The sequence below is a fragment of the Hylaeus volcanicus genome, chromosome 3, assembly GCF_026283585.1.
Source record: "Hylaeus volcanicus isolate JK05 chromosome 3, UHH_iyHylVolc1.0_haploid, whole genome shotgun sequence".
Classification (NCBI taxonomy): Eukaryota; Metazoa; Arthropoda; class Insecta; order Hymenoptera; family Colletidae; genus Hylaeus; species Hylaeus volcanicus.
Window position 1 is genome coordinate 15,760,577 of NC_071978.1, and position 14,152 is coordinate 15,774,728.

The 14,152-nt window shown below is 34.6% G+C and overlaps 1 protein-coding gene across 2 annotated transcripts in view; it reads left to right on the top strand.

The window, feature by feature from the left end:
* The window catches only part of LOC128873879 (uncharacterized), a 460,110-nt gene that overhangs the window by 388,121 nt on the left and 57,837 nt on the right, over positions 1 to 14,152 (top strand). For both annotated transcript variants that reach the window (XM_054117849.1, XM_054117850.1), the window contains one exon: positions 13,288 to 13,584. In XM_054117849.1, coding sequence (XP_053973824.1) covers positions 13,288 to 13,584 — 297 coding nt within the window. The remainder of the gene's footprint in view (positions 1 to 13,287; positions 13,585 to 14,152) is intronic.

A 14,152-nucleotide genomic window follows, 5' to 3' on the forward strand; every position in this document is an offset into this window, starting at 1 on the left:
TTGTATAATTCTTTATGTTAGCTTGAAAATTGTTTTTAAAATTTGTTTCCTGGAGGCATATGATATCTGGACTATATTTATTGATTAGGATCTGGAGATTTTCTTTTTGCGGACGGTAGCCATTCAAGTTCCATTGTAATATATAATCAGCCATTTTTAGGTTGATTGTGAGAATGATGTAATTGGTCATCATCACTGGCCTCGCAGAGAGTCATTGAATCGTTGTCAAAGGTATTTTGTTTTCTTAGTTTATTTTTCAAAATTGTGAATCTGCGTTTAATGTTTTTATCTATAAGGAGTGTTCTGGTTTTTTTAAGCATCGTGATGAGAGACTGAAAATTCGATATATATTCCGAAGCAATTCCTGTAACATTGGAGATACCTTTCGTCTTTTCTAGTAAACTTTTAAGTTGATGATAATTGAGTGGATATGGATTATTTGGGTTTGAAAGTATTTCTCTGAGTGGAAGAAGTTGATTTTCTAGGATATCTATTTTGTTTTCATCGATATCTGTATTGGTCTTTGGTTTTTTAAATTTTTCTTTGATTTTATGACCTTCGAGGTAATCTGGTTTATCCAAATTTGTTTCGATAGGTTTTAGAGGATTTTTTAATGATTCATTGTTGTCAGTTGTGCTGTTTGAAGATACAGATAAGGGTCGTTTTGGAGCCTTTTGGGAAGGATTTATTAATGTCAACTTGGAATCATTTTCCAATAACGTGGTATTCGAAAAATCTTCTTTGTTTTGACTTTGATATACCAATGTATTGGATGAAAACAAATTTGATAGAGTGTTTGTCAAAGTTAGGTTTTCCTTATGCAATATTTCTATTGATTCAGGTTCTTTGCAATTTTTTTCTATATGACCTTGTTGTTTACAGATAAAACACGATATTGCTTCGGCCGAAAGGTAGATCCAATAACTTGTGTCTTCAAAATTTATTTTAATTGACTCCGGGAGTTTATGTACGTCATCTGGGTGTATGTAGACCTGCCTTCGAAAACTTAAGATGTGAGCAAATCCGGGTTCTGACATACCTGCTCTAAGAAACGTTATATTGGATCCCAATCTGATGTTTAATTTTTTAAATTTATTTTCCAAAACGTTATGAGGGATTATTGGGCAGACGTTTGATAATATTAGTCTTTTAAAATTCGTTAGGAGACTACGAATCTCAAGTGAGTTATTTCCAATAGATATTTTTGTTTTGTTATCTGTAAGTCTTTTTGCTATGTCTTTATTGGCAAGGTAGAGACATATGCGATTTCTTGAGATTCTTGAGACAAAACGTATGTTATTTGGATTTATTAACTTTCCAATCGCTTGGGTGTACTCTTTCAGCGGAATCTCATCAATTGAATCGATTACAATTGCCTGTTTCTTTGTAGGGAATATTTCTCTTTGGGCAACAGTAGCATAGCTTGTCGTTGGATTTTTACTTACTGCTTGACTAAACGTTGATGTTGAGGCATTGAAATGAATTTCTTGGTCAGAAGCCATTTCAATAAGTGAAAAGAGCAGGAAGCTCTAGGTACAATTCTAAGTAGATTCGTATGATGTAATGTTAGATTGATAGTCACTGGTTTACTCGCATAACGACGCGACAATCAAAACAAAAACAAACACAAAAACAAACGGAACTCGCCAGACACGCCAGACACGTCCGAACACTTAGACTTCCCAAAGGGAACTGTCTCAATTTTTAATTTTATTTTCTCTCTATTCGTATATATCTAACAGTATGATAGCACAGCAGAAATTTAGATTTTGTAAACGATTTTCGTTTTTGATTCCTGAGACAATTGCAAACTAAAAGAGTAATTCTTTTGGTAGCAAAAACAATTCGTACATTTATTATTCAATAAAATTTCAACTAAATATTGTAGTTATTTTCATCGTCGAACTTTGAACAAAAGAAATAATAATACAACTAATACAAAAATAATAGAGACAAAAATTTACAAATAATCTATTTTAGTGGTAGAAGACCAAAATTGAGTGTTATAAGATTCGATATCAGTAAATAACTCAAATTTTTGCGTACACAGTTTTGTTATTCATAAATATTCATGTACCATCCAAAAGATAATAATCTTTTATTATTATATGGAATTATATTATAATTATATGGAGAAGGTCATTTTCTTTATTTCTTCTTGTTATATATATATAAGCTCAAAATATGTCAATAATTAAATCTATACTTCTATCAGATTATGTTACTCCCTGATTTAATTATTGACATATTTTGAGCTTTTACAATGTCCATTTCTTGCATTTTTGCAAATTTGGATTGTCATGAATTTTTCTGATTCAATTTTGTAAATCGTATTCTCGTTTCCTCATACACAATATTGCGAAAGTTTCTGCAAAATCAATTGTTTATTCAATTTTATTGTAGTCCTGAAATCATAAACTGCATTATATAAAAGATTTCCCATTATTATTCTGTATAAATTATCTCGGAATAATTCCCAAGTAAACAAGTTGAATCCATTTTTATTTTACATTGTTGCATATATTTGATTATATGATCGACACCGTACTTATATTATCGTAATATACTCTGCTAACAACTTATATTATAGTGCATACTGAATTTGTTATGAATTATCACACAGTAAGCATTCATTTCTCGAAGTGTGCAAAACTGAAACAGCTTTTACACTTTTGAATTCATTTTTTTTGTACCAAATTTGTGCATAACTTGATAAAACTATATAAATATTGTTTTGTCCTGTTGGTGATTTCTTAATGAACATAAAATGTATTCTTTAGTTGTAAGAGCAACAACAAATAACTTCGTAAATCAGATTTAATATAAATAAATCAACATTTGAAAGAAAAAGAGAAGTTAAAGAAGGAAAAAGCATAAGAAACATAACTTACAAAGATATATTTTAAGATTCGTAAGATGAATATAAAGAAGAAATAAAAATTGTTATTTGTATACACGAATGGTCATATTTTCTTAAAAATAACGAAACAGTCACGAATTAAATATCTTTAATAGTTAGTTAGTTATAGTTTATTCTCTTTGCGGAGTACATGCGGACCTCAGCTCCGCTTACATTTTTTCCTCTTAACACTACTCATACAACTTATACAACTAAGCCTTACTTCTCTACCTTACATCTAACTTTTCATTCCATTCGCACCTGCGAGAGAGGGCGAGAGAGAGAGAGAGGGGGGGGGGGGAGACTCTATTCATCCATTCCCTCATCACACACTCTCATTCCTGACCTCTTAAATACGTTTACTATTAATTGCGATGGGAAACAATTATAAAGGATTAAAATTTATAAGTGTTACATTTAAGAATTAAATGTCATATAACTAGTGAAAGTGTAAAACTAATAATTCTATTGAAATCGTACCCATCCTCCTGTCAGTAAGAGTCTATTACCCTTCAAGGTTAATTGCACGATAATTTTGAACGTATTATATACGTTTCCATAAAAACATCGTCTTTCGTATTGTCAGGCCAGCTCACGAGTTCCTAATCTTATAGCAGGTGCATGATTCAAAGAGGAGGGTTGTACATGTGTGCATGACAAGGCTAACGTACAAGATGTTCTGAATTAAGTGACGTTTCTAACGACGTTGAAGTCGCGATAAACCTATCAAAAAGAAACTTTAAAAGCTTAAGGGATGAAGATATCGATAAAAGTTATACGTGTGCCGTGTACTTTATGTGAAGCAGAATAAATTAATTAACTTTTCGTTTAAGCGAATATTCATTCTCCCGACAAAGAACCACTTTCTATCTGCAACTTTAACGTCGACGCTTGCTCTTTAATCAGCGTTACGGTTAATAACAGGAAATGAAAGTCGTAAGCTCTTTTCGTTTTTAACTGGAATACCGAACTCTTAGAATAAGTATCAGCTTTACTTTTCTTTTGGATAAGTGAAGAAAGATTTAAAGTGATTAATGTCGATAATTTTGTATGGCCGAAAGGGAATGTCTCATTTTTCATAAACCGGTTGTAGCGATTCGGAACGCGTTAATAATGAAAATTTCAATTTACTTTGATGGAATCGACATGATAAATTGTATATAAAATTGTACGATTGCTAATATTTAAATTAAGAAATTGTATTCAATTTATGAAGAGAGTTTATACAAGCACAGCAAACATTAATTAATAGGTCTTTGCTGATTTTGCAAGAATTACTGCGCAGAAAATAAATCACGTAGAGTTAAGGTATTATTCTTGTATTTATAGTCTTCCGACCTTCCGCCGTCTGAATCATTATTATGATTAAGCGATCAGAAATTCATGACTTTATTTAACGAAGTTCTTATATCATAAGGCCAATATAGGAGGCGCCCTCATGCATTTTAAATACATCAAATTAGAAAGGGAGAAGGATATGAATAAAATGAGATGGTTTACACAGATTCGAAGACGGTAGACATTTTTTATTTCCCTAAAAATACCAATTTTTTTTTATATGAGAGCAGCATTTGTTATAAAACATTCAATCCACGCCGAATTTGAAATATTTAAACTTTACACCAAAACGTAATCAAAGCATTTAAGAATATTTGATCAAATCGAAGAAAATATTTAATAGATGACATTAGTAGCAAAGAAGTGATGAACAAAAGTTTTTTCAATCCTGTTATATAAAACATTTGTTTAAGAAGAAGCATAACGTTTTTCAAGGTACATATAATTTGGCATGTTTAGTAGAGGAAATGTAGTATTTCAAGTATACGAGATGTCTTCTATGCGATTATACGAGCTTCACAAACATTTTAAATATTATGCGGTAAAATTCTTAAATCATTTTTAATTTTTTCACGTTGTAAAATTATTTATAGTTTTTATATAAACTTATTGCTATAAACTTATTTTTTTATATCTGTTTTACGAATATGATGTGTATACCACTACAGATTCTTATTTTTGAGAAATAAGTTAATATTCCCTTGCACTGTCACTTTAACTGGACGTTCTTAATGTATTTTTGTGATTCTATACATACAGGGTGTCCCAAAAGTCGGGGAGGAGCCGGAAATAGGGGGTAGCTGAGACGATTTTGAACAACAATTTCCTTTGCAAAAATGTCGGATGGGGCTTCGTTAAGGAGATATTAAGAGAAAACCCCGACCAATCAGAGCGCGCGTAGACCGTTCGAGCGGCCGCGGTAGCGAAGCTACGCGCTGGCGGCCGCGCTTGTACGCGAACAAGTGACTCGACGTGCATCGAAGGACATTGACGCTGCCGCCTAGCGCGTAGCCTTCGCTACCGCGGCCGCTCGAACGGTCTACGCGCGCTCTGATTGGTCGGGGTTTTCTCTTAATATCTCCTTAACGAAGCCCCATCTGACATTTTTGCAAAAGAAATTATTGTTCAGAATCGTCTCAGCTACCCCCCATTTCCGGCTCCTCCCCGACTTTTGGGACACCCTGTATAGATTCTATATGTAGAATTAGCATATATGCTAAATTCATCAAAACTTTTCTCTATTCATCCATTTAATTTGAATATTTGATGCTTTCCAATGATAGATATTGATTGGAGTCTAAAAGTGGTTAAATTCGCGTGTCAATCTATTCAGGTCGTTACATTATTAAAATATAGACCAACTTCCTCTATCATCGCTGTCATTTTGACAGAACGTTCTTAATCTATTTTTGTGAGTTCTGCTAAATTCAACGAAACGTTTTTATATTCATCCATTTAATATTTGATACTTTTCAACTTTGGGATATAGATACAAGTCTAAAACTGATTAATTTTATGTGTTAGTCTGCTCAGGTTAATGTCTTTTAACCTTTGGGTTCTGTCGGCTCTCGATTCCTATGTGAAGATCGCCCCGTGGGATCTAAAAGATTAATATTGCTTTTAACGTGTAGGGTCATTTGTGATGGCTTCACTTTGGAATATTTAATATTTTTACACAGATTTACAGTGTGAAACAGCGAAAAATTTTTAAACACAGATTTACGTATGTCTAAAAATGAATAATTTCACTTCGACACGTTTAAGTCTCTTCAGGTTAATTAATAGCTTTTTCCATTTCCTCTTGGAATTTAATTTACTTTCACGATAGCTTCACTTTAAATCATAAAAAATACTTCTTCATGCTTTCGCAAAATTTGACATTACATGTAATATCCTCCAACAGTTTAAACTTAGACTGTATATCTCAACAGTTTGGAGACTTTAAACTTTGTTACACAATTCTGAGTCTCAAACGATTAACTGTGTGCGTCAGACTATTCAATTTAACATCTTATAATGATGCATCCTTTTGACGTTCAAGTATATTCATAATTCACTACAAAATGCAAAGGATATTTTTTTGTATTTTTCAAACCTTCTACAATAATTTTATATAAGCATATGCATTTTATTGTTAGCTTGCTTTATGACGATGACTTTTAACTTTCAAACGCATGAGATTTAAATCTCATTTAAACCTCACGATTAGATATTTTACGACTCGGTCGTTTCATTATTGTCTTGATAGCTTTAATTTAAAGTATAAAGATATTTTCTTGGATAAGATAATATCATACCCGGAAATATTCAAAAAATAATAGTATAATTAGCAATATTTAAATTGCTCGTTGGTCTTGAGATCAAAACTGAGCAAACATTCAATCGTTTGATTCAACATTTCGAGTCAGAGTGAAAGACTCATTCATGACCAAGAAGTGTATTCCAGCAATTAACATTTGCTAACTAAGAAATTAATGTTCTTTCCGAAGATGGCTTTCAGCTTTGCTCTGAAGACCGAGAAAGAGTTTAGTTATTACTAGACTGCGGATCTTTATACATTTATAGGAAATTCGAATGTGCAAGAAACTCCAAAATGCAAACAAGATACAAGAATATAATAAAGATTGGAAGTAAAGTTCATGTTATCATATTTGCAGAATAAAATAAATTCCTATTTAGGTTCAATTTTTGTAAGCACGTTCGCGAAGATTTTATTTTGCGTAAAGATCAGCAGAGTCCAGTTATTACTAACCATATAAAGTTACACGTGAAACAAACTAAAGACTGTGATGAGACATAATTGTAAAAGTTTGATTGATGACATTGCAGAAGCAACTACAAATTAGAATTTTTGAAAACAAGAAAAACTATTTTTGGATAAATTGTGCTTTTATGATTTAAATATAAACAGATAAAAACCTTACTTTTTTGGAAAAAATTTTATATTCAACATGAGTATATTTAAAAAACTGATACACACACGTTTGATAATGAGTCCGATCTCTTCTATTAGCGGTTATAGCTTGACAACATCTGGTCATGCTTTCCGTTATCTTTTCCGCGTATAACACAAGTAGTGATTTTCATAGTTTACGAATTCGTTGAATTAATGCTTTCAGTGTAAAAATACGTTGCCCTCGAAGCTCGTATTTCAAAATTGATCAAACCTTTTCAATTAGATTGAAAAGACTGCAATGGCCAGTCCATCATATTCATAACATTTCTGGCTTTTCATTTGCTACGAAGGCGGTTTTGATACTTTGGATCGTTATTCTTTTAAAAAAACCATTAATTATTATTATTTGGAAACTAATGTTTTAACCGGTACTAGGAGACCCCTTTTATACAATTTAATCATTTCTATTGGCATCGAAGTGTATAAATATGCATAAAGCGTCGAAACCGCGAACATTGAAGGAGCCCGAAACATTCACTTTCTGTGGGTATTTAACGCTTCGTTGGATAACAGGCTTTTCGCTAGTAAACCGAACTCGTTTAAAAGGGATCCAAACCCAAAAAGATGATTCGTTGCTAAATACGACATTATTCCAATCATTTTCTAATCCTTTGAGCGACAACATAAGAGGACGTCGTCAAACCATTTAGTGTACGTAGCACTTACATCGAGATGGACTATATTTCTCAATGACACATTTCAAACTAAACATCTTAAGGCCTACACGAATCGTAGTTGACTGCTAGTGTTCATATTAGTACAATCTCTACTTCACTGAATATCAAATGTGAGAGATATTGCGTCTACGCTCTTGTTGACCAAACTGTACATATTGTCCAGTCAATCTCATTGTATTCGAACGTTGTCGATGAATTGTAAGTTTGTTAGTCAGGAGTTTCATTATTTGCAAATCATAGCAACAATCTTTCTTTCTTATATAGCAAAACTTTTAATTTGTGCCTCCTGCCACACTATCGTCACGAATGAAACCTTCATAGTTCGTACCCACGTCATCGAATCGCAGGTTTCGAGCGTTAAGCGATGCAATGGTCGATCGATACACGTCAATGCTCGCATGCATTTCATAACTCCGGCGCAGCAGAGAACGATACGTCGAGAAATATGCATACTGTGAATACGAATCACTTGTTGGCGGATCGTAGAGAAGAACCAGCAGCGTTCGCCAGTCATCGCTCGCTTCTGCCTTGAGTTCCACTTGTCTCGACTTCCCCAACGACTAGATCGCGCTGTCGTAATTATCCATCCCACCTAGTGTTTTCCTGGCGATCGTTTGCGATATCGGAGGATATCCAATCGTTGCGTGGAATATCGATACTTTTTCGCGCGACCGAACCGCGACATGGATTGTTACGCGGAGAATGGGAACCGGATGAGAGAGCTTGCTCGCTGGAATTCTCTGGACGCGAATAATTTTTCACTTGAATCGCGGCTAGATGTACAGGCAGTCGCAGAAGTCTGCATATGTACACTGTATGGATTGTCTGAAACGTAATACGAAATTGGTACTCTACAAGTGGAGGAAAGTGACCAAAGTGGGAGCCCCAATTGGTGGTTCTCGTATAATTTTCTTAACCCTTTGCACTCGAGAGGTGACTCTCAGTCACTACTAGGTTTTCTTTAGGTTTAATTTCTTTGGAACTCGAAGTGCTAATAAAATGATCATCGTTGAGGCAAAGGTGACCTGATTCTCAAATCTCAAATTAGAGATCTCATTCTCGAAGTCAATATAATCTTAGCATTCGTGGCAATAGAATGCTAAGAAAGCTAAGAAAGCATCTCGAGTTGCTGGTAGATACAAAAAAAAGGCATCGAGTGCAAAGGGTTAATATTAAGGAACAAATTAAATGTTCACTGACTTAAGATTCGTTGATTATTTATCTAAAAGCCAACTATCAGCAGAATTTATGTAAACAATTACAGTGACAAGCATTTTCGGATTTATGATGAAGTGTCAAAAATGATGATTCAGAAACAGTGCTCACATACTAGGACTGCCTAATTTAGATGTTTTTAACAGAAAAATTAAAATACATTTTGGTTATGTAATAAAAGGATTAAGTACATATTAAAACTGTTATTGCAAACATTACTAACGTATTCGTTATTGGTTTGCTCCCGAACATTCTTCATGAGTCTAATCACTGCATTAGAGATACTTGGCCCATCGTGATAATCTGACCAACGTCCTTTACAAAATACGCAGACAACGTCGCTGTCGATCAATTTTTAAAGCGAAACGAAGAATTTGGCTGCAATTCGTCTAGATGCACTTCATAAATAAATAATTTTTTTAAACGCAATGACGTGTGGCGCCTGAGATCTCCTCCAATTTTGATTAGATTACATTACTTCGATGACAATTTTCATCCCTAAATTTCATTCGAGAGTTACAGTTTCCGTACTTCTCTTATCAGAGATCGTCATTTTAAAACAGTGGACACCATGTAAAAGACTGTGACCGACCACCCGAACAGAGTTTTAGTTGAAAACTTTCAGCACTGTTTCTAAAAGTGATAAATATGTATATCTGCCGCGATGTGTGGTTTCCCAACTGAACTATTTTGAAGGGAGTACAAGAAGTAACGGAGCTGTAGATCCACATTTGCCTAAGTCTTTAACTCATAACTTTAACGAAATTACAAAAAGTGGAGTTGATCAATTTGGCTTGTAAGGGATAAACCTAATTTAGATGTAAAGAAACAGTTGAAACATCGGTGAATCAAAGTTAAAAAGGCAAACAAATGTTTTTTAATCGCGTCTTCAATAACTATATTTTTTTTTAAATTTCAAGATTACTAGTCTATAAAATGTTAAAAATGTTCTCCAAGTAATTTGCACAAAAAGTTTTGAAACAATTTACTTAATAAATTTCTTTTTGTAAATTTCCGAATATTTCCTTTGTTTCCATTGAGCTATCGTTGAAGATTTGGAAATTCCTAGCCATGAAAACATACTCGGTGACTATTCCCATGATGGGAATACCAGTGCTTCTACAACACTAGGTTCGGACGTGAATGGTAACGGCATAGGGAAGATAGATGAGGATGAAGACGACTGCTGTATCTGACACAGGAAGACAGGAATCATCGTCTACCCGTCACTTGTTCCTTGTCGCACAATGCTGAAATACTATCCCCGGCAGAGTATTCCGTTGGTGCATACCCACGGCATGCCGTTCCATTGTTACGAGCCAGATAAAATGGCAACGCGTACAGAGATGAAAATAGGCTCGACAGAGAGCTAACATTTATCCTCTAAACACTATTTATCCTCATCATTCCCGAATTGTAATTATTCGTCTTTGTTAGCGATTCGCGGCATTCCCAGGGAATATGTTTTTCCGCTACATAAAGGAATTCCGTAAATCGTTGATGAAGACAAACGATAATCGCAAACATTTAGCATCGTTCAGCAGTAAAACACAAAATTTCACACGATATCAAGGTTGTAGAAAATGGGCTTTGACGAAGTCTGTTTTAACGAAGAGTATATTATAAGATGACTTTAGGACTTTGGTTTTTAACCCCTTGATATACAAATAAAACGGAACTTGATGCGTCAAAAAAATACTATTTAATTTCGCTCAACTAAACAGTGATGTGGAAGCTGAGAAAGAGTACATTTTATTTTGAAATTTGGATTTTTACCTAACATTTCATCAGGTTGATACATAATGTTAATGGAGGACAACTAAATAACATTAAAAAATAATAATTTAATAGTTTTGTAGAGTATGAAACATTTCGACACATTTTGGATGTTTGATTCCAATCTTTGTAAAAGTAATGGACAGGTACTCGGAGTTTGAGTATATTGTTTTATATTTACAATATTATTCTTTCTTTGTACAATTCCATTCATCTTCTGCTATATCAGAACGTCATTGCTTGGTATGGGTTTTGCACGGGGATTATATCATATGGGATTGAAACTGACTCTTAAAGATCCTATTGCTTCCAGGACTGATTCTGTAACCAAGTAATGATTAGTCCGTCTGGGAAATTAAATTTCCTAATAATATATAATGGCAATGTCGTCAGTAGGTTGTTAAGTGCAATAATAAAATAACAGTTTGAATTCTTATTTAATTACAATAAAAAGATCAACATGGAATAGTTAGATTGATACTGACTCTGTAACCGAATAATGGTTAGAAACTTGATTATATTAAAAATTCTATACTAGCTGGACAATTGAATTGTTCAGTCAGATTGATCCTCGCGCAGTTTGATAGATACTTATTTCGCAATCATATTTTTTCCGAAGAAATAATGAAATATAGGTAAATTGACGAAGTCATCTCGAAGGCTGTCAAGTATCATGAAATAATATAGCTTTAAAATTGTAATTTAATTCGAAGAAAAGAATTCTTCCGTGTATTTGCAAACTGCATAGTTAAATCGATTTACCAGGAACTTACTATCTTTGCGTAGAATATACGTAACAAATAAATAACATTCTTCGTCTAGTCTTCTAAAAATATCCTTATTTCTAGATTTTTTAATTTCTAGATTGTGTTATATATTATAATTGCTAGTGGATGTGATCGTTTTAATCAATAATAACAATCCATGTGACTGGAGGTAGAGCGCCTAATCTAATTCGACGGCAGCTTATGGTCTTTTAACCAATCAGCCGTGATTGACGAGTATACTCGTCATGGAGAAAAGGCAGTATGTTTGTATCATGACGAGTATACTCGTCACGCGTAAAATTTAGTTACCATGGTTGATTTAAGAGTATGTTTTACATATTAATTTGAGTAGCAGAAGTATAAGTGGCATGAATTTTTGGGACGACCTAATAAATAGCCGTCTTTGCGATCTAATATTACTTTCTGTTTGACGACTATACCTGTCGTAGCTTGATTCTCACGACACACATAGGTGCGCGCTCTGAAAAGAGGACGCGACACCCGACTGGTTAATAGTACATACAGTGAGTTGTAGAAGTATTCGTACTCTACCAGTTGTCGACTTTGAAATCTCAGCTCTCCCAACACATATCGCCATTAATAATAATTTTGAAATGTGTATTGTGCAAAAATATCAATCCTTCAAAGTCGGCAGTTGATGGGTAATGAATACTTCTGTCGCTTGCTATAGGTCTGGGTTATATACAAATAATGTCTGGTATGACATTTACCGTGCGAGATCCCTGTTATACTAAATACTACTTTCAACGTACTTCTTCTGATATGTCGACGCTTTTTTTGTTATTGGAATTGTTGGGAAGGTAGGAGGTTGGGGCATCTCGAACTGTATCCACAAACGAGAATCAACGCAGGAGTGAAGCAACATAAGTAGTTTACTTATGTCTACAACGATGTTTCCAACGATTCTCATTTTGAAATTAGACTGTAATTTATTATGATAAATTATCATTGAAATGTTTTAATGATTACGTATTTGAAGGTAGGAAACGTGTAATTTCTTGATTAAATGTGTTGGACTTTATTAACACTTCATTATACTAAAAACACAAGAAACCTTTATTAACATAATATAATACAAAAAATGTGATAAACAGAAAATATGTACTTCATGCTTCTCTCATTGCTATAGGTCCCCGAACGATGCACATTCCTGTTGTTGATTAGAATTACATATACAGTGAGTGGAGAATGTATTCGTACATCGATCAATTTCCCAAAAAGTCTTGTGTGAAATTGTAGTTTATTAATTTTTTTTATAATTAATGGTATTCTATATATTCTCGGAAATCTCTAGAGTAGATATAGTCCAAGCAACAATTACTAGTTTATATAATTTGCAAAATTAACAAGAAAAGACGACAAATCGACAGAAATAAAGAAGGAATAAGTATTCGTACGGTTCTTATGACGAATTATTTACAGTAGAATTTGTAACGAAACACATCAGTTTATTGCTTCGTACAAATTAGAAAACATCAAATTTCAAGTAAAGAAGTCTTAAAAAATACTGTAATAGAGTAGTGGAAGAAGCCGTGTATTAAAAATACACGGATCCGTTAATTAGCCGTGTACCCGGGTATTTCGATACACGGGAAGTAGGGATCTGTAATAAATACATTTGACTGGGCCTGTTGTTAGGTTCGAGCACAGCCATGGCAGTAGGCGGTGCGACCCTGGTGCACTGCGGAGGACCTGGAGGGGAGGACCGTCCGGCCCACCTCGCCATTCCCTCGGGAGCCCTGGCACCCTCGCTGAACGCTGCTCTCGGCTCGAGCCTGAATTCCAGCTTGAATTCCAGCCTGAATTCCACGCTAGGTAGCATCGGCGCCGCGGCGAGCGCGGCCACCGCCGCCACGGCCGCGGCCGCAGCCGCATGGCCGCCCACCTTATGGCAGTACCCCGCGGCGGCCGCGGCCGCTGCAGCTGCAGCTGCAGGTGAGACCCACCCTGTTTTTCTTTGCTCTTTCTGTCGTTTCTCTTGTCATCGTGGAACGAATTTTGAGCGTTTGGCTCGCTCCACGTTTCGCTTCGGGATGGTTTAAGGGCTCGCTCGCAAGGAACGTTCACGAATTCGAAAACTCAGATAGTTGAAACATTGCGTTTAAACAGAGTAGTTTCCCCGTAGCACAGAACTATTTTGCATAGAAATACTTTTTAACATTTGAACAGTTTATTCGGGTTTTTGTTGTTTACAGTTTTTGACACTAATTAAGGCTCTCGGGTGTAAGTCGTGTATTTGAAGTAAAATAGTTTGACGTTTTGTCAACATTGCAGGTAGCTTCATCAGGAATCGAATGGTACACTGATATTAGTATTCTACATCTGGAAGCCTTAATTAGTATCAACCGTGAAAAATCGGGCCGTAAAATCCTCAAGTGTCTTATTTTTATTATTTAATAAAGCGTGTGTCTTGATTGGAATGTTCTGGAATAAGTGCTTATACAGCTTCTCATAGACTACGTTTACACGGTTTGGATTCATGCCGAAGTTGTAGTGCTCATGT